General features: G+C 45.1%; 1 protein-coding gene across 1 annotated transcript; it reads left to right on the forward strand.

Moving 5' to 3' along the window:
* Positions 1–327: 327 nt before the first annotated feature.
* Positions 328–23,035, forward strand: lrrc74b (leucine rich repeat containing 74B). Its single transcript, XM_041900087.1, has 11 exons — positions 328–618; positions 964–1,156; positions 11,518–11,660; positions 12,947–13,079; positions 13,809–14,015; positions 20,735–20,844; positions 21,225–21,340; positions 21,617–21,695; positions 21,936–22,031; positions 22,175–22,291; positions 22,487–23,035. The coding sequence occupies exons 1-10, from the start codon at positions 457–459 to the stop codon at positions 22,289–22,291; spliced, it is 1,356 nt and encodes a 451-aa protein (XP_041756021.1). The 5' UTR covers positions 328–456; the 3' UTR covers positions 22,487–23,035.
* The last annotated feature ends 2,320 nt before the right edge of the window (positions 23,036–25,355 follow it).

Here is a 25,355-nt window from a genome sequence, read left to right on the forward strand (position 1 = left end):
TCCTGCTCTTGTTGTCATTCTCAAAGCCTTCACAACAGGGTAGGGACTCCGGTACAATACGGGCACTGAGATGCGAAGTGTAGGCAGTGGCACTCAGCTAGAGATACAATCCAGCACCATGGTAACCTAACAACAAAGTAAATCAGTCAAACATGAAACCAGCACCCGTGTCCTCAGCCTCCTGTGGATTGGTGGGTGTGAGCCAGAGTGAAAAGCCCACAACTTCCTAATTAGCTGAATAGCTTGCCAGTCAATAGTTTTTACGAGATTGAGCAAGACATGTTGGGGCAGCAGCCAAGAAGTTCACTGCACTGATTTCACCCTCAGTCACATATACCATTCTAACACATCTTAGATTTACATCGGCACACTCCAACTAGCAAAACTACTTGTGAAAGCTTACAAGCAACAAAATATATTGGGTGGAAGACAAGCCGAGTCCGTTGTGTTGGAACAATGGTCGTTGGGAAGAAGTTGGCCAAAGAGTCCCTGCTGCCGTCTGTTCTGGAGGATGATGACGCAGAGATGGAGAGTGAGAGAACGCAACTGGGTGGGATAGGAAGCCGACCACCCAGCAGACCCAGGAAAGCTTTCAGTAGGGGAAGCGTCGACATACAGGTAGATGGGCAGATGGATCTGACTTGAGAGACAATAGTTTGAGGATATAGATTTGGTAGTGTGTCACTGGAAAACATTTGTTGTCACTTGTCTTTTACTTTTTTCAATATCCACTTTGAGGGACACAGTATTACTGGTTTTCTTGATCAGCCTCTGATTAAAATGCATGAATAAATACCAGCATACTACAGCTCTCAAGAGTTTGAGTTATGCAGCCCTGTACTTACAGTACATCTGTAGTACAGGGATGTCTCCACTATCATTCTAAAACCAGCTGCTACAATATGATCAGTGTCAATTCTTTGAGCCTCAGCCACACTCTCTCTCTCCCACTCCCTGCTGCAGACAGTGACCCGGTCAGGGTCCGGCCGTCACTCCAGCCCTGAGGGGGAGGTGTCAGACAGGGGTGAGAGAAAGGAGGAGAAGGAAGAAGAGGGCAGTGGAGGCGGAGGTTGCGATGGAGACACACAGGAGAGGGGGAAGGAATGTGTCATCACAGCTTCAGACGAGGACTATGACACAGACTTGGAGCTGGGAGGTAGGTAGTACATCGTAGCGCTGCGAGTTCTTAATAAAAGAGAGAACGAGAGAAAGGTGGGTGAATCACAAGTTCTGATGAAGGGTGTAAGAGAGCTAAGGGGCAGAGCGTGTGGTTTGCCACTGTCTCTTGTCTCGGGGGAAGAGAAATGGCTAACTGATGAGTCGTGTTTGACATTAACCGTTTCATCTCTGATAGATCATCACACTTTCACATGCTTTTTCTCTTTGTATCCCTCTCGCTCTCTCTCTAGGAAGTCGTCGTTAACAATTTCATAGAAAGAACCCTCATCTTATTTCTGATCATATTTAGATCATGCTTTGAACATGAGCAACTGTCCCAATAAATCTCTCTCTATCCATCACCCCCCCTCCGCTTTTCCTCCTGATTAGTTGAAGGGATGGCAGAAACAAACACCTACACACAGAGATTTCTGTTCTGCATCTTAATGACTTCATCTAGGCTTTGTAGTAAGGCCTCTTTCACCATAAGTGAAGGCCATCTGGTACATGAATGAGCTAGTACCCACTACCCAGTCCCCAGACGTGGTGAAATCAACCGCAAGGATACTTTAACGACCAAAGTCACATTGACAGCTTAGACTGTCTCAGAGGGATATGTAGAGATGCCAAGTCCTTTTACTTGTTTTGATAGTGAGTGGCTCTGATGGAGAAACGTGTGGCTGGTTCAGTCCTGGGTTCAAATACTATTTGAAATCGTTCAAATACTTTGAGCATTTGATTTAGTCTGTCTGAAGTGCTCAGTGGACGGGGTTTACTGTGTTGGGACTATTCTATTGGTTCCATTTTCAAGATGGCGCCGTACTGTATGGCTGCCGTCTTGTGAGCTCTAACCCAATTATTATTTTTATTTTGGTGTTTATCTTTATTTATTTTGCACGGAATGTATCCATTATCATTTATTATGCTCGACAAGAGCTTTTGAACATCACGTTACCAACCTCAATTCTGGCTTCAACTTCCACTTCGACTCATCTGCCCTGTGCTCTTTCTGTAATTCAAGAGGAAACGCCAGCAAAAAAGAGACGAGAGGGAGAGCACTGGCGAGATTAAGGCGAAGGGGAAAACCGGCCACCTCTTCCCTCCATTCTATTGGCCAGTGTATAGTTTCTTGATAATATGATGGATGACCTCCGATCGAGGTTTTGCTATCAACGGGACTCTCGTAACTGCAATACTCTCTGCCATTCTAAAGCATTGCTTTCGGACAAGATACCCCCCAAGGCAATCCAATTCGATGAATTCTCCATTCACCGAGCAGAGGACATTGCATTCAGGGAAATCGAGAGGGGGAGGGGTGTGCCGCTTCATCAACAGCAAATGTTGTGCTGACTCTAGCGTCTCTTGACCCATTGTTCACCCGTCTTGGAATACCTGATGGTCAAATGCCGACCCTTCTACCTTCCGAGAGAGTTTTCAGCTGTTATCGTGATTGCTGTAAATATTCCACCTCAGGACAAGAAAAACAACAAGCTAGTACTTAATGAACTGTATGAGGCTATAAACAATCAGGAAACCTTGCCCCCGGAGGCTGCTTTCCTTGTTGCCGGTGAATTTAATTCTGCGTCATTAAGACACAATGCCCAACTTCCATGAACACATCGCATTCGCCACTAGGGGGCGATAAAGTCACCCTTTGGCAAAGCAGATCATATACTCTTGCTTCCTGTCTACAAGCAGAAGCTCAAACAGGAAGCACCCGTGATGCACTCTGTTGAGAAATGGCCCTCCGAATCGGATGCTATGCTACAAGACTGCTTTGCTAGCGCTGACTGGAATATGTTCTGGGACTCCACCAATAGCATCGACTAGCTAACCACCGCCGTCACCGGCTTCATTAGGAAATGCATCGCCAACGTCATCCCCACAGTGAAGGTTCGCCGCATCCCCAATCAAAAGCCCTGGATTAACACTGAGGTTGGCGCTAAGCTAAAAGACAGGGCTACCACACACAGGGCTATTTCAGCAAACCCCGAGGCTACGGCTGAGGACAGGAACAAGTACAAGAAGTCCCGCTGCGACCTCCGCAGAGACATCAAACAAGCAAAAGGACAATATAGGAACAAGGTAGAATCCTATTACACAGGCTCAAATGCCCAACGCATGTGACAGTCTACAGTCCATTACGGATTATAAAGGAAGACCCAGCCTTGATCTGCCCAACGATGCCTCTCTACCAGACGAACTCAATGCATTTTATGCACGCTTTGATAAAAACAACACAGAGCCATGCATCTGGGCCCCCGCTGACCCAGGGGACTGGGTGATCTCGCTCTCCGAGGCCGACATGAGTAAGGTTTTTAATCAGGTCAACACTCGTAAGGCCTCGGGGCCGGACGGTATTACAGGGCACGTTCTCAGAGCATGCGCAGAACAGCTGGTAGGCATATTCACGATCATTTTCAACCTCTCCTTGTCCCAGTCTGTGATCCCCACGTCTCAAGCTGACCACCATCATTCCTGTTCCCAAGAACTCTAAGGCTACCTGCCACAATGACTACCGCCCTGAAGTGCTTTGAAAGGTTGGTTATGGCACAATCAACAACAATCATCCTAGACACCCTAGACTCACTCCAATTTGCATACCGTGCCAACAGATCCATAGACTAAGCAATCTCAATTGCACTCCACACTGCCCTCACCCACCTAGATAAGAGGAATACCCATGTGAGAATGCTGTTAATTGACTACAGCACAGTCCCCTCCAAACTCGTAAACTAGCTTGGGACCCTGGGACTGAACACCTCCCTCTGCAACTGGATCCTGGACTGTGATGAGGTGGTGTTGAAGGAGTCAGGCGCAGGAGGGTAAATCACATAATAACAGGCTTTAATCCGCAAAATACAGGGTTACGCAGAAATGCGTCAAACACACTCCAGGGCACAAAATAGGTGCACTGGAAAAATACAAGGCACACAGGAAAATACTCCCGTTGAACAAAATACATGCGCTCCACCGAGCTTCACTAACTTTCACAATAAACAATCAACCACAAGGACAAGGGGGCATTGGGAACACTTATACACAGACTAATTAGGGGATTAGAACCAGGTGTGTGTGATAACGAGACAAGACAATTGTGATGATGATTGGGGCGGCAGTGGTTAGTACTCCGGTGATGACGAACGCCGAAGCCTGCCCGAACAAGGAGGGGAGGCAGCCTCGGCCGAAGTCGTGACAGTACCCCCCCCCCCACAGGGACGGCCAGGAGGATGCGGAGCAGGGCGAGCCAGATGGCGACGGTGGAAATCCCGCAACAGGGAGGGAATCGAGGATATCCGGACCGTACCCCTCCCTCCCACTCCACGAGGTACTGAAGGCCCCCCACCCGACGCCTCGAATCCAGGATGGCACGGACAGAGTCCCCCGGGGCCCCCTCGATGTCCAGAGGAGGTGGAGGAACCTCCCGCACCTCAGACTCCTGGAGCGGACCAACCACCACCGGCCTGAGGAGAGACACATGAAACGAGGGGTTAATACGGTAATCTGGGGGAAGTAACAACCTATACGTAACCTCGTTGATTCTCCTCAAGACTTTGAACGGCCCCACAAACCGTGGGCTCAGCTTCCGGCAGGGCAGGCAGAGGGGCAAATTCCGGGTCGAGAGCCAGACCCGATCCCCCGGTATGAAGACCGGGGCCTCACTGCGGTGACGGTTAGCGTTGGCCTTCTGACGACGCACGGCACGCTGGAGGTGAGCCACGGTGCCAGAACCGGTTGGTAACCTAAAACACATTGGAATGGTGTTAGGTTAGTAGAGGAGTGGCGGAGAGAGTTCTGGGCATATTCTGCCCATGGCAAGAACACCGACCACTCCCCCGGCCAGTCCTGGCAGTAGGACCGCAGGAACCTACCCACATCCTGATTTACTCGTTCCACCTGCCCATTTGACTCGGGGTGAAACCCAGAAGTCAGGCTGACCGAGACCCCCAGACGTTCCATGAACACCTTCCAAACCTTGGACGTGAACTGGGGACCTCGGTCGGACACAATATCCTCTGACACCCCGTAGTGCCAGAAGACGTGAGTAAACAGGGCCTCTGCAGAATAGGGCCCACCTGGCCTGGCGAGGATTCAGCCTCCTCGCTGCCCAGATGTACTCCAGGTTACAGTGGTCAGTCCAGACGAGGAAAGGGTGTTTCGCCCCTTCGACCCAATGCCTCCACACGGTCAAGGCTCGGACAACAGCCAACAGCTCCTGATCACCAACGTCGTAGTTCTGCTCCGCCAGGCTGAGCTTCTTAGAGAAGAAGGCACAGGGGCGGAGCTTAGGTGGCGTGCTCGAGCGTTGAGACAGGACAGCTCCTATCCCAACCTCGGACGCATCCACCTCCACTACAAACGGTAGTGATGAATCGGGGTGGGCCAGTACTGGGGCTGAGGTGAACAGACCCTGCAGTTTGCTGAAGGCCAGGTCAGCCTCAGCAGACCAGCGGAGCCGGGACGGCCCACCCTTCAACAGGGAGGTAATGGGAGCTGTGACCTTGCCAAAGCCCTGGATAAACCTCAGATAGTAGTTGGCAAAGCCAAGGAAGCGCTGCACCTCCTTAACCGTGGTTGGAGTCGGCCAATTACGCATGGCTGAAATGCAATCTCCCTCCATCTCCACACCTGAGGTGGAAATGCGGTATCCAGGGAAGGAGACGGACTGCTGGAAAAACATACACTTCTCTGCCTTAGCATAAAGGTCATTTTCCAACAGTCGGGCCAGCACCTTGCGAACCAGGGACACATGCTCGGCGCGCGTAACGGAATACACCAGGATGTCATCGATGTAGACCACTACACCACGACCAAGCATGTCCCGAAACCCCTAGTTCACAAAGGACTGGAAAACTGAGGGAGCATTCATCAAACCATAGGGCATCACCAGGTATTCATAATGCCCGTGGTTGTACTAAATGCTGTCTTCCATTCATCTTCCTCTCGGATATCGCACCAGGTTGTACGCACTCCTGAGATCTAATTTGGTGAAGAAGCGCGCCCCATGCATTGATTCAATCACTGAAGGAATGAGGGGGAGAGGATAACTAAATCTTATCGTCTCCCTGTTCAGTGGTCGATAATCAATGCACGGGCGCAGACCTCCGTCCTTCTTCTTCAGAAAGAAGAAACTTGAGGAGGCGGGTGAAGTGGAGGGACGTATATACCCCTGGTGCAGGGACTCGGTGACATATGTTTCCATAGCCACCGTTTCAACCTGTGACAGGGGGTATATATGACTCCTGGGAGGTACAGCGTCTACCCAGAGGTTTATCGCGCAATCCCCCGCCCGATGAGGTGGTCATTTAGTCGCCTGCGTTTTAGAGAACGCTTGCGCCAGATCAAGGTATTCAGGGGAATGCGCACGGTGGAGGTACTGTCTGGACTTTCCACCGTGGTTGCACCAACGGAAAGATCTAGACACCTACCCTGACACTCTCGCGACCACCCTGTGAGAGCCCTCTGCGGCCATGAGAAGGTGGGGTTGTGGAGTGCTAGCCAAGGGATACCTTATACCACAGGGAAAGCAGGAGATTCAATAATCAAAAAAATAACCTGCTCACAATTAGTCTACTGGGTGATCATGGTGACTGGTATCGTGACTTCCGTAACGAACCCGGACCCTATTGGTCGACTATCGAGTACTCTGATGGGGAGTGGAATGGATAGGGGAACCAATGAAATGCCTTGACGGCGTGCGAATGCCCTGTCCATAAAGTTCCCAGCTGTGCTTGAATCGACTCGCGCCTTACACTGGGAAACTACCATGTGATCGGGAAAGTGGATAGGTAGGGTACAGTGAGCAACAGAGGGCTCTGAACAAGTGTGGGTGTTCGATACCCGGGGTGATGCGTGAGTGCCCTGCCTGCCGCCTCCAGTCCCAAAAGAACGTTGACTATGACATGTGGTGTACTGTCCCTTCGTGCCACCAGAGTGGCACTGTCGCTGTCCTCCTCCACTCTCTCAGCTAGCGGCTCCACCCAGCTCCATCTGCTCGGGATCCGAGTCGTCCGGGGTGGAAACGGGCAGACCCCTTCCAGGACGTCCTCTGGCTGCCAGCAGGTTGTACAATCGAATGGCCATGTCCACCAGTTTATTAAAGGACAACATGGTGTCCCGGCAATCTAGCTCCTGTCAGACGTCCTCGCGCAGATGGCACCGGAATTGGTCGATCAGGGCCCGCTCGTTCCACCCGGACCCCGCTACCAGCGTCCGAAACTCCAAGGCGAAGTCCTGCGCGGTCCTCGTCCCCTGCCTCAGGTGGACCAGTCGCTCACCCGCCTCTCGACCCTCGGGCGGGTGATCGAAGACCGCCCGAAAGAGGCGAGCGAACTCCCTGTAGTCCTCCAACGCGGCTCCTCCTTCGTTCCACACCACGTTGGCCCACTCCAGGGCTTTCCCACAGAGGCAGGAAACGAGGACGTACACCTTCTCCTGCTCCGATGGTTCCGGCCTGATGCTGGCGAAGTAAAGCTCCAATTGGAGGAGGAATCCCTGGCACAGCACCGCCGTCCCATCAAACGCCCGTGGTCGGGATATCTGGATCCCTCCGGATGCTGGGGTGTAGGTGGCTGGATCCGGTTGGCCAGCTGGTCTCGACAGATCGGGTTCTCTCCTCTCCAGGCGTTGAACGACCTGAAGAACCCGATCCATCGCTTCCCCCAAGCTGGCAAGCATCGTGGAATGCTCCTGGACCCGTGCCACGACACCAGGCATGCGCTCTTCTCCTGCTGACTCCATGAAAGCAGGTGGGTGATTATGTGATGAGGTGGTGTTGAAGGAGTCAGGCGCAGGAGGGTAAATCACAGAATAACAGGCTTTAATCTGCAAAGTACAGGGTTACGCAGAAATGCGTCAAAAACACAAGGCACACGGGAAAATACTCCCGTCGAACAAAATACACGCGCTCCACCAAGCTTCACTAACCTTCACAATAAACAATCACCCACAAGGACAAGGGGGCAGAGGGAATACTTATACACTGACTAATTAGGGGATTAGAACCAGGTGTGTGTGATAACGAGACAAGACAATTGTGATGATGATTGGGGCGGCAGTGGTTAGTACTCCGGTGACGATGAACGCCGAAGCCTGCCCGAACAAGGAGGGGAGGCAGCCTCGGCCGAAGTCGTGACATGGACTTTCTGATGGGCCGACCCCAGTTGGTGAGGGTAGACAACCTCACCTCCGCCATACTGACCCTCAACACGGGGGCCCCACAGGGGTGTGTGCTTAGTCCCCTCCTGTACTACCTGTTCACCCATGCCTGCATGGCCAAGCATGAATCCAACACCATCATCAAGTTTGCTGATGACACAACGGTGGTAGGCCTGATCACCGGCGACAATGAGACAGCCTACAGGGAGGAGGTCAGTTACCTGGCAGAGTGGTGCCAGGACAACAACCGCTCCCTCAATGTCAGTAAGACCAAGGAGCTGATTGTGGACTACAGGAAATGGGGGGGCAGGGACTGCAGTGGAGCGGGTCGAGAGCTTCAAGTTCCTCGGTGTCCAAATCACTAAGGACTTAAAATGGTCCACACTTACAGTGGGGAAAAAAAGTATTTAGTCAGCCACCAATTGTGCAAGTTCTCCCACTTAAAAAGATGTGAGAGGCCTGTAATTTTCATCATACGTACACGTCAACTATGACAGACAAAATGAGAAAAAAAAATCCAGAAAATCATATTGTAGGATTTTTTATGAATTTATTTGCAAATTATGGTGGAAAATAAGTATTTGGTCAATAACAAAAGTTTCTCAATACTTTGTTATATACCCTTTGTTGGCAATGACACAGGTCAAACGTTTTCTGTAAGTCTTCACAAGGTTTTCACACACTGTTGCTGGTATTTTGGCCCATTGCTCCATGCAGATCTCCTCTAGAGCAGTGATGTTTTGGGGCTGTCGCTGGGCAATACAGACTTTCAACTCCCTCCAAAGATTTTCTATGGGGTTGAGATCTGGAGACTGGCTAGGCCACTCCAGGACCTTGAAATGCTTCTTACGAAGCCACTCCTTCGTTGCCCGGGCGGTGTGTTTGGGATCATTGTCATGCTGAAAGACCCAGCCACATTTCATCTTCAATGCCCTTGCTGATGGAAGGAGGTTTTCACTCAAAATCTCACGATACATGGCCCCATTCATTCTTTCCTTTACACGGATCAGTCGTCCTGATCCCTTTGCAGAAAAACAGCCCCAAAGCATGATGTTTCCACCCCCATGCTTCACAGTAGGTATGGTGTTCTTTGGATGCAACTCAGCATTATTTGTCCTCCAAACACGACGAGTTGAGTTTTTACCAAAAAGTTCTATTTTGGTTTCATCTGACCATATGACATTCTCCCAATCCTCTTCTGGATCATCCAAATGCACTCTAGCTAACTTCAGACGGGCCTGGACATGTACTGGCTTAAGCAGGGGGACACGTCTGGCACTGCAGGATTTGAAGCCCTGGCGGCGTAGTGTGTTACTGATGGTAGGCTTTGTTACTTTGGTCCCAGCTCTCTGCAGGTCATTCACTAGGTCCCCCCGTGTGGTTCTGGGATTTTTGCTCACCGTTCTTGTGATCATTTTGACCCCACGGGGTGAGATCTTGCGTGGAGCCCCAGATCGAGGGTGATTATCAGTGGTCTTGTATGTCTTCCATTTCCTAATAATTGCTCCCACAGTTGATTTCTTCAAACCAAGCTGGTACTCCTGAGTGGCGCAGTGGTCTAAGGCACTGCATCTCAGTGCTAACTGTGCCACTAGAGATCCTGGTTCGAATCCAGGCTCTGTCGCAGCCGGCCGCGACCGGGAGACTCATGGGCGGCGCACAATTGGCCCAGCGTCGTCCAGGGTAGGGGAGGGAATGGCCGGCAGGGATGTAGCTCAGTTGATAGAGCATGGCGTTTGCAACGCCAGGGTTGTGGGTTCGATTCCCACGGGGGGCCAGTATAAAAAAAAAAAAAAAAAAGATGTATTCACTAACTGTAAGTCGCTCTGGATAAGAGCGTCTGCTAAATGACTAAAATGTAAATGTAAATGTTATCTATTGCAGATTCAGTCTTCCCAGCCTGGTGCAGGTCTACAATTTTGTTTCTGGTGTCCTTTGACAGCTCTTTGGTCTTGGCCATAGTGGAGTTTGGAGTGTGACTGTTTGAGGTTGTGGACAGGTGTCTTTTATACTGATAACAAGTTCAAACAGGTGCCATTAATACAGGTAACGAGTGGAGGACAGAGGAGCCTCTTAAAGAAGAAGTTACAGGTCTGTGAGAGCCAGAAATCTTGCTTGTTTGTAGGTGACCAAATACTTATTTTCCACCATAATTTGCAAATAAATTCATTAAAAATCCTACAATGTGATTTTCTGGATTTTTTTTATCAATTTGTCTGTCATAGTTGACGTGTACCTATGATGAAAATGATAGGCCTCTCTCATCTTTTTAAGTGGGAGAACTTGCACAATTGGTGGCTGACTAAATACTTTTTTCCCCCACTGTATGCAAACAGTGCTCAGGAGGTTGAAAATATTTGGCATGGGCCTTCAAATCCTCAAAAAGTTGCACCATTGAGAGCATCTTGACTGGCTGAATCACTGCTTGGTATGGCAACTGCACCGCCCTTGATTGCATGGCGCTACAGATGGTTGTGCGGACAGCCCAGTACATTACTGTGGCCGAGCTCCCTGCTATCCAGGACCACTATATCAGTCGGTGTGAAAGGAAGGCCCGGGAAATGGTTGAAGACTCCAACCACCCAAGCCATAGACTGTTCTCACTGCTTCCGCACAGCAAGCGGTACCGGAGCAACAAGTCTGACACCAACAGGCTCCTGAACAGCTTCTGTCCCCAAGCCATAAGACTGCTAAATAGAAAACAAAATGGCTACACAGACTATCTGCATTGACCCTTCTATTTAATTTTGTATTTTTGCACTGACTCTATGCACACTCACATACTCTACACACTCACTCACACTGACACTCCAACACACACACACACACACACACACACATACACACACACACACACACACACACACACAATTCATTTGCTCACACACTCACATAGAAACATCATATACACTGCTGCTACTCTGTTTATCATACATCCTGATGCCTAGCCACCTTACCCCTATACATATCTACCCCTACCACTCCAATATCCCTGTACATTATAAATATGGTATTGGCACTGACCCTGGAACTGATCCTGTATATAGCTTACTTACTTTCTTCTATTTCTCATGTGTTTTTGTTCTACTTAAAACTTGAAACATTGTGTCAGGCAAGTTCATTCAAGCCCAGCTAAAGTATTTGAAAGGATTTCAAACAGTATTTGAACTCATGTCTTGTGTCTGCTTGGTTCTGTTGCAGATGTGAGGGAGGCATATGACCCGACGGGCCAGACTCGGTACAGGGAAGCGTGTAGAATGTACAACGTAGTCCCTGTATCCTATTTCCTGAGACAGATGGGCAACACTGAGCTGACCATGATGCACCATGGCCTAGGGCCTCAGGTAAGACTGACCAGGCCAGTGCTCTGTTTGAATAATGCAAAAATGTTCCCTTCCACGGTCTCTCCCTCATGCCCTCTCATGGTCTCCTCCTCCAATGAGCTTTGAGAGGGAAGCAAGGAATTGAGGAAACAAGGATGGAGGAAGCAAGGATTTTACATAATGAATTGACCAGTGCCCTGTTTGAATAATGTAAACATGTTCCCTTCCCTTCCTTCTCCTTCCTTACTGATTAGGTTAATTTTAAGTGATTATTGATCTTACAGAATGTTTAAGGGTGAAAGGAGGGTTTCCATCAATCCAATCAGATCAGATCAGTAATGAGGAATGGATGGAGGGGAGAGTGGATTCAGTTACTCTTTACTTAACTCTGTATCATGAAGGCTACATAACACTAGCATATACAGTATATATGACATAATACGTTCCAGGGTTACAGGTCAGCTTTTGACGATTGACTTTAGGCTACATAGTGATGAGAAAAACGGTATTTGGTTGAACTGATTGTCTAGATTAACACTAGCCAACTAGTTTACCTATATAATGTTCTGTGTCATACTGTAACTGAAGTCAGTTGTCAGGACAACAGTTATTAACTTTGCTGTGTCATTATCCTGACAGAATGATGAAGCCTTTACAATGGAAGATTCAAGTGAAACGTTACCTTGCATCTGCAAAAGCTGTGCACTTAAAACAGCTCTGAAACAGCGCTGGAAAACCACAGTAGCCAGCCATATGCTTGTTATCTAATTGCCAAGTAGATAGTCTTATCCACAGCAATATGTTCTGGATACTGTTTAACACCAAATCTACTGATACGGCTGGCTGACTGGAGCCTAAAGCTAAGGTAAAAAGCATCTTTCAAATCATCTGCACAGCCTTGTACTCTCTCTTTAGCCAGACAAAACAATCATTTCTTAGACTGTCTCATTCCCTGAATCCACGCCTCCCTCCATGTGACCTCTGTTTGCTTCATTAGTCTAAACCATGGAGCATCTCTTTTATTATTAAACCGTGCAACTAAAGCCTAGTGGATACGAGAGGGCCTTTCTATAAAGAACAAGGTCATTCTGGCACCCATTAGATGGGTGAGGTGTTTTCATAATAGGTACCTGGTAAAAGAGGAAAAAAACCACACAGACAGGCACACACGTGGTCTCGAGAGCACATCCTCCTCTCTTCATAAAAAAAGAGGGGGGAAAAACCCAACAGGAGACGAAAGAGAGAGAAAAAGAGAAAAGAGAGATAGAAACAAACTAAATAGTATTTGTGTGAAATGTGTTCGGTAGGGCACCAAAGCGCTGGCGGTTTCCTTGGTAACCAACACTTCCCTCCTGAAGCTGAACCTCAGGGATAATTGGATGGAAGGGACTGGCGGGGCTGCCATGGCCGAGATGTTAAAGGAGAACTGTTACATCACAGGTGGGCACTCCTCCAACCTCCGCTCCGGGACCCAGGGGGCTCAGGGAGGTGGCGGTGCCACCCACACCCCCTGCCATCCTTGTCGTGCATCGACACCTAGGGACCTATTTAACATTCAGTCAGTGTCTAGATAGCAGCTAGCTCCGTACACAGTTCATGATCCAAGGGAGGAGAGTGAGAGGAGAGTGAGGGTTGTTATTTTTACATAAAGAGGTGGTTAAGGCCCTTAAGGATCTACCTGCTGACATTCATTCTCTCTCAGCAGTCGATATGTCAGATTGTTTCACTGCTGAGTGTGTCATTATATCCACCACCACAATTCCAATGGTCCTATTTCAGAACTAATAACTGTCATTCACAATGCCTTAATGGCACTGCTATTAGAATAATAGGTTAACTGCTGCCAACGAAAGTGGAAAGTGATGCTTTAAGATTGTATCTCACCTGAACAAAGCCGGCAGATATATCATTGGATTACATTAGATTTTAAACATTGTAGCTTTGATGAGAGGACAAATAGGTTTCAACAAATGCAAATCAATTGAATAATCTTTATAAAGTGTCAGGCAGACAACATTACAACAGGATGAATACATTAACGACAACCTATACCATAAAAGAGGACAGGACAGATACTCACAAACAACAACAGACAGCTCAACCTTCTGCTCTACTCTAACCCTGTATGACCTCTGACCTCTCTGTGACCTCTGTGTGTCTCCCTCTCAGAGGTGGACCTGGGGGAGAACAGGCTGGGGGAGTGTGGTGCCCAGGCCCTGTCCAGTATGCTGATGGAGAACACCACACTGGTCTCACTCGGCCTGTCCGGGAACGAGCTGGCTGACCGGGCCGCACAACACCTGGCCCAGACCCTGACCTCCAACACCAAGCTGGAGACCCTAGACCTCAGTCACAACACCATAGGAGATGCAGCAGGTAGGGTTTGGGTACAGTGTGTGTGTGTGTGTGTGTGTGTGACCTTAGCCACAACATGACGGCAGACACAGCTGGTACACTAGGGTTGTAGTAGTGTGTCTATCTAACCCATACCCTGGACTTAACCTTCAACATACAGTACAGTAGGGGTTGGATACCCTGGGCATGAAGGGGATGAAGAGGTGACAGAGAGGGAAAGAGTTTGGGTAGGGTACCCACCTCAGCCACAACACCATGGGAGACACAGCATTTAATAGTTGTGTGTCTTGGGTTGGGTGAGTTGGTAATTGGAGAGGAACTGTGCATTTATAATTAGAACAGTAGTGGTCTGAGAACAGAGCTTTGAGGAACACCCAACAAATGTTGTAAAGAACATACCCAGCCATAACCTTTGTCTTAAGATGTCTCAAGACATCTTGAAACATAAAGTTGGGCTGTTTCGAGACACTTTGAAAGAGCTAAACAAATTCCAATATAGGCCCTAACCAACATGACATCTTCCTATTTTTGGATGAGGAATTATTTTCCATTAAAGAAGTTCATGCCCTTGAGAGTCTCACAGAAATTACAGTTATTTTTCTAAAGAATACTGGATAACAGCCTCCACTCCACAGTCACCTCTGGTACGGTTCACAGCACTTGGCTGTTAGATAAACAAATTCATGTAATCCACTATAACTCACAACCAAAAGTGAATCACTTCAATTTCAAGCTCTAAATTTCCTAATCAATTGCTCAAATGTATCAGTGTATCGCTATCCAGTGGGGCGTAGAAAACATCCACTGTTTCTCAGCCTTAATAACATATTTTCCAGACAACTGAAAAGACTGCAGCCAGTGAGTTTATGAAACACACAGATACACATTCACACAGATACACATACACACAGATACACACTGGTGGTGACATACTGATGCAGAGCAGCTAGGGACAGACCACAGATTTTGTAGCAGATTGTGGCATTCCTTCATTATAAGCCCACTCAATTGGTCGTGGATGAGATTTGTGATGAAAACCCTTACCTGACGCAGAGTAAATGACAAACCAGACCATGGGGCTTCAGAAAAGGTCTGAGGAATTAAAACTGAGACAATTGCTATGTCTAAGGAAGGGGAGAGGAACCAACCCAAGCGAAAACAAAAGTATATTTTAATATATTATAAGTATACTAAAGTATACTTAAATATACTAAAAATTCAAATATTATACTTCCCATAAGAGATGTATTTTTCTAGTATATCTGAAGTATACTATAAATATGCTATCATCACACTTCAATACACTTATTAAAAGTGTACTTTAAATTAATTGTTTTTCAGTCTAAGTATACTATCATTAAACTTAAACACACTCATTAAAACTGTACTTCAATTTCAAACACTTTCATTGTAATTTAGTATATTCATTCAAAATACACTTGGAGTTGAAGCATTACTTTTTTTTATGAAACTCTGTGAGTGATCAAGTACACTAAGTATAAAGTGCCTTGCAAAAGTATTCATACCCCTTGGATTCCTTCACATTTTATTGCGTTACAAAGTGGGGTTAAAACTGATTTGTGTCATTTTCTGTCAACAATGAACTCAAAATATTCTTCAATGTCAAAGTGGAAGTAAAATAATAAAAAATAAGATTAATAAAAATGTGATAACTAAAACATACAGTGAGGGAAAAAAGTATTTGATCCCCTGCTGATTTTGTACGTTTGCCCACTGACAAAGAAATTATCAGTCTATAATTTTAATGGTAGGTTTATTTGAACAGTGAGAGACAGAATAACAACAAAAAAATCCAGAAAAAAGCATGTCAAAAAATGTATACATTGATTTGCATTTTAATGAGGGAAATAAGTATTTGACCCCCTCTCAATCAGAAAGATTTCTGGCTCCCAGGTGTCTTTTATACAGGTAACGAGTTGAGATTAGGAGCACACTCTTAAAGGGAGTGCTCCTAATCTCAGCTTGTTACCTGTATAAAAGACACCTGTCCACAGAAGCAATCAATCAATCAGATTCCAAACTCTCCATCATGGCCAAGACCAAAGAGCTCTCCAAGGATGTCAGGGACAAGATTGTAGACCTACACAAGGCTGGAATGGGCTACAAGACCATCGCCAAGCAGCTTGGTGAGAAGGTGACAACAGTTGGTGCGATTATTCGCAAATGGAAGAAACACAAAATAACTGTCAATCTCCCTCTGCCTGGGGCTCCATGCAAGATCTCACCTCGTGGAGTTGCAATGATCATGAGAACGGTGAGGAATCAGCCCAGAACTACACGGGAGGATCTTGTCAATGATCTCAAGGCAGCTGGGACCATAGTCACCAAGAAAACAACTGGTAACACACTACGCCGTGAAGGACTGAAATCCTGCAGCGCCCGCAAGGTCCCCCTGCTCAAGAAAGCACATATACAGGCCCGTCTGAAGTTTGCCAATGAACATCTGAATGATTCAGAGGAGAACTGGGTGAAAGTCTTGTGGTCAGATGAGACCAAAATCGAGCTCTTTGGCATCAACTCAACTCGCCGTGTTTGGAGGAGGAGGAATGCTGCCTATGACCCCAAGAACACCATCACCACCGTCAAACATGGAGGTGGAAACATTGTGCTTTGGGGGTGTTTTTCTGCTAAGGGGACAGCACAACTTCACCGCATCAAAGGGACGATGGACGGTGCCATGTACCGTCAAATCTTGGGTGAGAACCTCCTTCCCTCAGCCAGGGCATTGAAAATGACCCAAAACACACGGCCAAGGCAACAAAGGAGTGGCTCAAGAAGAGGCACATTAAGATCCTGGAGTGGCCTAGCCAGTCTCCAGACCTTAATCCCATAGAAAATTTGTGGAGGGAGCTGAAGGTTCGAGTTGCCAAACGTCAGCCTCGAAACCTTAATGACTTGGAGAAGATCTGCAAAGAGGAGTGTGACAAAATCCATCCTGAGATGTTTGCAAACCTGGTGGCCAACTACAAGAAACGTCTGACCTCTGTGATTGCCAACAAGGGTTTTGCCACCAAGTACTAAGTCATGTTTTGCAGAGGGGTCAAATACTTATTTCCCTCATTAAAATGCAAATTAATTTATAACATTTTTGATGTGTTTTTCTGGATTTTGTTGTTGTTATTCTGTCTCTCACTGTTCAAATAAACCTACCATTAAAATTATAGACTGATCATGTCTTTGTCAGTGGGCAAACGTACAAAATCAGCAGGGGATCAAATACTTTTTTCCCTCACTGTAGTAATTGCATAAGTATTCAGCCCCTTTGTTTAGGCAAACCGAAATTTGTGCAGGAGTAAAATTTGGCTTAACAAATCACAGAATATGTTACATGGATTTTTTTTATGACTAACCCTTCCTCTGTTCGCCATACATACAACATCTGTAAGGTCCCTCAGTCAAGTATTGCATTTCAAGCACAGATTCAACTACAAAGACCAGTGAGCCTTTTCGAAAGCCTCATAAAAAGGGCAGTGATTGGTAACAATATTAAATCAGACATTTAATATATTTTTAAGCATTGTCAAGTTAATAATGATGCTGTGGATTATGTATTAAACCACCCAGACACATCAAAGACAGTAGGACCTTGTGAATTGAGCTGCAGGACAGGAATGAAACTGCTCAGGGATGTTACCATGAGGCCATTGGTGATTGTAAAACAGTTACATAGTTCAATGGCTGTGATGGGAGAAAACTGAGGATGGATCAACAACATTGTAGTGACTCCACGAGAATAACTTAAATGACAGAGTGAAACGAAGAATCCAAAACATACAGTGGGGAGAACAAGTATTTGATACACTGCCGATTTTGCAGGTTTTCCTACTTACAAAGCATGTAGAGGTCTGTAATTTTTATCACTTCAACTGTGAGAGACGGAATCTAAAACAAAAATCCAGAAAATCACATTGTATGATTTTTAAGTAATTAATTTGCATTTTATTGCATGACATAAGTATTTGATACATCAGAAAAGCAGAACTTAATATTTGGAACAGAAACCTTTGTTTGCAATTACAGAGATCATACGTTTCCTGTAAGTCTTGACCAGGTTTGCACACACTGCAGCAGGGATTTTGGCCCACTCCTCCATACAGACCTTCTCCAGATCCTTCAGGTTTTGGGTCTGTCGCTGGGCAATACGGACTTTCAGCTCCCTCCAAAGATTTTCTATTGGGTTCAGGTCTGGAGACTGGCTAGGCCACTCCAGGACCTTGAGATGCTTCTTACGGAGCCACTCCTTAGTTGCCCTGGCTGTGTGTTTCGGTCGTTGTCATGCTGGAAGACCCAGCCACGACTCCATCTTCAATGCTCTTACTGAGGGAAGGAGGTTGTTGGCCAAGATCTCGTGATACATGGCCCCATCCATCCTCCCCTCAATACGTGCAGTCGTCCTGTCCCCTTTGCAGAAAAGCATCCCCAAAGAATGATGTTTCCACCTCCATGCTTCACGGTTGGGATGGTGTTCTTGGGGTTGTACTCATCCTTCTTCTTCCTCCAAACACGGCGAGTGGAGTTTAGACCAAAAAGCTATATTTTTGTCTCATCAGACCTCATGACCTTCTCCCATTCCTCCTCTGGATCATCCAGATGGTCATTGGCAAACTTCAGACGGGCCTGGACATGCGCTGGCTTGAGCAGGGGGACCTTGCGTGCGCTGCAGGATTTTAATCCATGACGGCGTAGTGTGTTACTAATGGTTTTCTTTGAGACTGTGGTTCCAGCTCTCTTCAGGTCATTGACCAGGTCCTGCCGTGTAGTTCTGGGCTGATCCCTCACCTTCCTCGTGATCATTGATGCCCCACGAGGTGAGATCTTGCATGGAGCCCCAGACCGAGGGTGATTGACCGTCATCTTGAACTTCTTCCATTTTCTAATAATTGCGCCAACAGTTTTTGGCTTCTCACCAAGCTGCTTGCCTATTGTCCTGTAGCCCATCCCAGCCTTGTGCAGGTCTACAATTTTATCCCTGATGTCCTTACACAGCTCTCTGGTCTTGGCCATTGTGGAGAGGTTGGAGTCTGTTTGATTGAGTGTGTGGACAGGTGTGTTTTATACAGGTAACGAGTTCAAACAGGTGCAGTTAATACAGGTAATGAGTGGAGAACAGGAGGGCTTCTTAAAGAAAAACTAACAGGTCTGTGAGAGCCGGAATTCTTACTGGTTGGTAGGTGATCAAATACTTATGTCATGCAATAAAATGCAAATTAATTACTTAAAAATCATACAATGTGATTTTCTGGATGTTTGTTTTAGATTCCGTCTCTCACAGTTGAAGTGTACCTATGATAAAAATTACAGACCTCTACATGCTTTGTAAGTAGGAAAACCTGCAAAATCGGCAATGTATCAAATACTTGTTCTCCCCACTGTACATCTTGTATGTAACAAGGCACTAAAGTAATACTGCAAAAGCCTAAATGCAAAGCCTTATGTTTAGGGCAAATCCAACACAACACATCACTGAGTAACTGTCGCCTTATTTTCAAGCATGGTGGTGGCTGCATCATGGTATGGGTATGCTTGACATTGGCAAATACTGGGACGTTTTTCCGGATAAAAAGAAATGGAATTGAGCTAAGAACAGGCAAAATCCTAGAGGAAAACCTGCTTCAGTCTGCTTTACAACAGACACTGGGAGAGGAAGTCACCTTTCAGTAGGACAATAACTTACAACACAAGGCCAAATCTACACTGGAGTTGCTTACCAAGAAGACAGTGAATGTTCCTGAGTGGCCAAGTTACAGTTTTGACTTAAATCTGATTGAAAATCTATGGCAAGATTAGAATATTGCTGTTTAGCCATGAGCACCAACATCTTGACAGAGATTGAAGAATTATGAAAAGAATAAAGGGCTAATTTTTCACAATCCAGGTGTGTAAAGCTCTTAGAGACTTACCAAAGAAGACTCACCTCTGTAATCTCCGCCAAAGGTGTTTCTAACATGTATTGACTCATGGGGTTGAATACTTATGCAACGGCTATATTTTAGTTATTTAATTTCTATCAATCTTTTTGAAAAAATTTATAGAAATCTTCCGCTTTGAGATTAGAGTATTTTGCGTAGATTATTGACAAACAAATGTACAATTAAATCCATTTTAATCCAACTTTGTAACAATAAAATATGAAGAAATCCAAGAGGTATGAATACTTTTGCAAGGCACTGTAGTTTCAGTGCCAATAATGAGTTTTGAAGTACTTTCTTAATTCCTGTTCAGAAGAGTGCAGAGAAAGTTGACAAAGATTTCGATTGTTTATTCCACATAAGCAAACACGCACAGCTGAGGAACATGCTTCCTGAGAGTATACGCTTTCATATCTCAAGAAAATATACTTAAGTATACTTTCAAAAAATAATATTTAACATAAATGTCCACAAAATATATTTAAAGTATACTTTCAAAAACGCAAGTGCACAACAATTAGCATATTACCCAGCATCCTTTTCTGCAGCTGAAGTTTAGATTTATAACATGATATTGTTCCTCATATTTAGCTTATTCAAATGTTTTGATGTTCATTTTCAAACTGAATAATGTTGTACCTTTAATTACACATGACAGGTGGTAGGGATCCACCATATTGCTTCCACATGTCCTGTGCTTTTCCCCCAATGATAAAGGTAAAGGAGAGGTGACAAGGAGAGGTGACAAGAAGAGGAGACAAGGGATGCCACTTAAGACTATTGAGAAACAGCTTCTTTTTCTTTCATCAGGTCAGGTCCTAGGACATGCTATTGCTGAGAACACAGGGCTGAAATCATTGAGTCTGGCCTGGAACTGTATACGGGGGAAAGGAGTTGTGGCTTTGGCTAAAGGCCTTGGGGTAAATCATATAACATAGCGTACATGCTATGTAATCTAGGTCTAGTGCATATTGACACGTATCTGTTGATTTAAGGCCACTTTGCAGTAATATGCCTAGTCCTCACTTGAATGCCAGAGGCTAACAGAAGACGTAATAGCCCTTAGAGTAGATCATTTCAACCCATTTATACAGTATGAACTTTGCTTTTCATCTATGAATATCTTGTGGACAAACGTACAAGCTCTGGCGCTAGATTTTGGTTCTGGGTTATATCTACAGTATCTGATCTTGTTCAAATGATTTCATGAAACTCTAACTGAGCTCAGTTAAATCAGATATTCTGTTCCGGAGTACTGTGAAATGGTTTGTAATAATACCATTCTCTTGTAATGTCCCAGGACAACATATTCCTCAGAACACTGGATCTGTCTTACAATGGTCTGGGTAAGGATGGAGCCGTAGCTTTAGGAGAAGCTCTCAAAGACAACAACACTCTAGAGGACCTCAATATAAGGTACACAGTTTCTGCATGTATTTGCTTGTTATGCTTATACACTTTTCTCAATTAACATTCAAAGTTATTAAACAGACGGTCCTAAAATAGGCAGCATAGTATGACGTAAAGCTTTTGATTTAGACGGATGACTTTATCTGTTGAAATTTGGCTGCAAAACGTTCTATGAGATAACTGCTATCACTTCAAAATGTAAAGACGTCCTTTGAAAGGCAACAGTTTTGTATTGCTTGCCTCACACCCCCAACACTTATTGTTTTTGTATATCTCCCACAGTAACAATCGAATACCCCCTGAAGGTGCGATTCGCTTCACCATGGGCCTCAAAGTAAACAAGACTATAAAAAAACTCAATGTAAGTCAGAAAAGAGATTGGCTGTAGTTTGGAAAGCAGTGGGGAATATGTGTGAGGGAGAAATTGGTAAAAGTGGGATAAAATGCTCATCACTATATTTTTCAAGAAAAACACCCAAGAAGCAGCCTCAAAAAATAGGTAGTAGAAAGACAAAAAAGGTTAATATTTGATACTATGTCTATTAATGTTTGCCAGTGTTATCTTTTGTGATTCTATGTTAATTAACCCATCTTTGGTCAGATGGGGAGGAATCCTATACAGACTGCCGGGTGTTACGGAGTCCTGAAAGCAATCCAGGGGAACCCAGAATCAGCTATGGAGTGCCTGGACTTTTCTGTAGGTCATGAATTTTCACTTGTCTTATTTTCACTTGAATGAATGAATGAATTAATGAATGACCCATTCACAACACACCACCTACCTATTGATGCAAAACCACTCACCTGATAATGTGTGTCTCTGTGCACTATAACCTCTAGGACATAACAGTGAATCAGGACTTTGAGGATTTGTACGTTGCCTTAACAGACATATTCCCAAACATCAGAGTCAAACACGGAGGAAGAATCGACACATTCAGAAAACCAAAGGCCTAAGTGAGAGGTTTTCCATTTGATTACTTTGCATTACCAGGCCACTACCCAAAGTCATATTGTTTTTGCAAAGTAAAGCAGTGAAACATTACAATGATTTGTTCTGTTAGAATCACCAACCATGAAGGGAGTCTGAATGAAACAAGTTAATAAGGTGTTAGACTAATACAATGTTGTTTTAATTTTTTCTGTCCTTAGTGGCCTCGTTTGACCCATCAAGAGGATATATTTTCCTCAAGACAGCAAGGAGTTAAGGCATCTGGAATAGCAGATGTTTATGAAATGCCAATCTAGGTGAATTGAATGCACAATGCATTGACAACCTTTCTTGCCTACAGCACCAAGACAACCTGTCAATTCTATTGAAGAACTACTGTACTTTAGTATACTTTACGTCTCAGGGCTTGTGGAAATGGGTATTCAATTCTTGGGAACATCATGATCTGAATAAATGATATATTGCTTTCACACCATATCTGTGCTGTGTACATTTCTATATGGTCTCTGTTGGACAGTGTGTACAGATAATTTGGCCTACCCACCAGACCATCACACTCATATTGTCAACCTGGACTCAGGGGCAGACGTAATATAGTAAACGTAATACAGGACACTCCAATTAGGGCGTGAACGTTATTTGTAATAATGGTTAGATAGAGAAAATCGGACCTATCTGAAATGAAAATTGATGGCCCTCCCTTCAGCAAAATGTATTTGACCTAAACCATCCCTGAACGCTTGTCAAAGAACAAGTGACCCTCCCCTATACCCAAAATAATAATTACAATAAAGTGGATAGCAGAGAACATCCTTATCGTTTAGCCTCACTTCTTGGACAGACCAGCGCCTTAGATATGCCGTTTTAGAAACTGTTCTTCGTCCTGTAAGCATTACATGGCAACGCATGGATTTTGATAGCGCACAGGGCCTCGGTCCAGAAGATTGTGGGTTCACAGACCACTATGGACAATAGTAGGGGTGGAAAAATCTCCTTTATAAATAAAATTATTGCATTCATCTATCATCGTCTTTGCAGGTCCGAGAGAAAAATTTGCCTTTTATACAAATGTCATGCAATTCTACGTCATTTTACATATTAGCAGAATATTTTTTAATACCACACAAATTGCTGAAATTACAGGCTAATGGACAGAGAGATGTGTTCATCTTATCATATTCCTCCAATGCCAAATCAGTGTGTCTTGTTTGCAATGAAACTGTCCCTGTTTACAAATCATTAAATCTGAAATGTCATTAGGAATCTGAGCATGGTACTTTCAAAAGTTAGGCCTACCTTTCCACCCCAGACAGAGTAGGCCTACCGACACAGAAAAATGTAAGCTTTAACTGCTGGCTACTCTTCTTCCGTGGCTTAACCCAACAGAGGTAACAAGTGTTTTCTAAAAGCTGTCTGGGTTTAAACATATTTTATTGTACAGAAAGTGAAGAGCTTAATCAATTGATAATGACAGAATTAGATTACTTCCCAAGCAACCATGTTTTGTCTCCGGCTATAGAAGATTGTAGCAATGCCTCTGAATGTCAAAGAAACTAAACAATGATATCACCATATGCATCGGAGTCATGTCTTTTGCAGTTTCTAGCATAAAGTATCGTGGACCAAAACGCTGTTATAGATCACTTTATACAATCGGATCTGTTTTATTTTGTGCAAAATCTTAAGCTAACAATGTGCCTGTGCTTTTTGACATTTTCTTTAATAAAAGGTAGGCCTGTGGCATACCCTCTCATACCCCCTCAATTCGAGTCCTGGTTTTAATTTAACAGCCTGTCACTGACATGGAATTTAGGCTATTTAAAGAGTGCATGGTGGGTGGAGGAATTGGCAAACAAATCTACGTATGTCAAAAAGAAAGGAGGACCAAGTCTAATGAATTAAAATGCCTTCATTTGTATGGCATATTTAATGGAAACAAAGATAAAAAACTCTGATGCGTTTAGGCTGCATGGCCTTCGTCAGGGAGTACAAAGATATGATAATGCAATGTCCTCTTTTTAACAGCTTTTCCAATCAACCCTGATTTGAAGAGGGAATGATTACAGAACTAATTGGACAACACCTAGTAAGCAATACTATACACATAAAAAAGTGTAGATATGTTATCAAAAAGCAAATCAAGGCTAGAAGCACCAGAACCCCTAGAAAAGTAGTTCTAACCTTGAATATGACTGGGCAAAGTGGGAACAATAGGAGAGCCATCGATTTTATAGTACACTAGATCACAGCAAACATGGACCACCGCAGTCTAAACATAGCTGAGGGCAATAGAGCAATATGTCCACTAGATGACAGCAAAGGGGCATCTCATGACCCTACAGGAAAGGTGAGAAATCAATATCTTCATTTAAACCAGGGTAATTAGTGGCCTGTAGTTTGTAAATCCAAAAACGTTCCCTTTGGTTTAGTTGTTTAAGACGGTCCCCTTTTCTAATTGAGGCCGGAACATGATCAGTACCCATAGCTTGTATGGAGGCAGGGTCGCCATGGTGTAAGGACTAGTAATACATTTACATTTACATTTTAGTCATTTAGCAGACGCTCTTATCCAGAGCGACATACAGTTAGTGAGTGCATACATTATTCCTATTTTTTTCATACTGGCCCCCCATGGGAATCGAACCCAGAACCCTGGCATTGCAAACGCCATCCCTGCCGGCCATTCCCTCCCCTACCCTGGACGACGCTGGGCCAATTGTGCGCCGCCCCATGGGTCTCCCTTGCCATTGGTAATACCTTGCCATAGGGTAGTCTTCGTTGCCTTCCCATATGGCGTACTTGTGTTCCGCTAAGCGGTCTTGAAGGTGTCTCTTTGTCCATCCAATGTAGAACACCTTGCACTGTGGACATCTGTAGATGACATGAGTGGTTTTGCAGTTAATGAAATGCTTGATTTGATACTCCGTTTTAGAAGCTGTGTCAACAAAATACTTTTTCTGTGCAATATTCCTGCAATGGTTGCACTGGTTGCATTTAAAAGAGCCCCTGGGTTTTTGGTCTAGCCAAGTCTTTTGAGAGTCACCAGGAAGGTAGCTGTGGACTAATTTG

This window comes from Coregonus clupeaformis, chromosome 16 (genome assembly GCF_020615455.1).
Source record: "Coregonus clupeaformis isolate EN_2021a chromosome 16, ASM2061545v1, whole genome shotgun sequence".
In the NCBI taxonomy this organism is placed as follows: domain Eukaryota; kingdom Metazoa; phylum Chordata; class Actinopteri; order Salmoniformes; family Salmonidae; genus Coregonus; species Coregonus clupeaformis.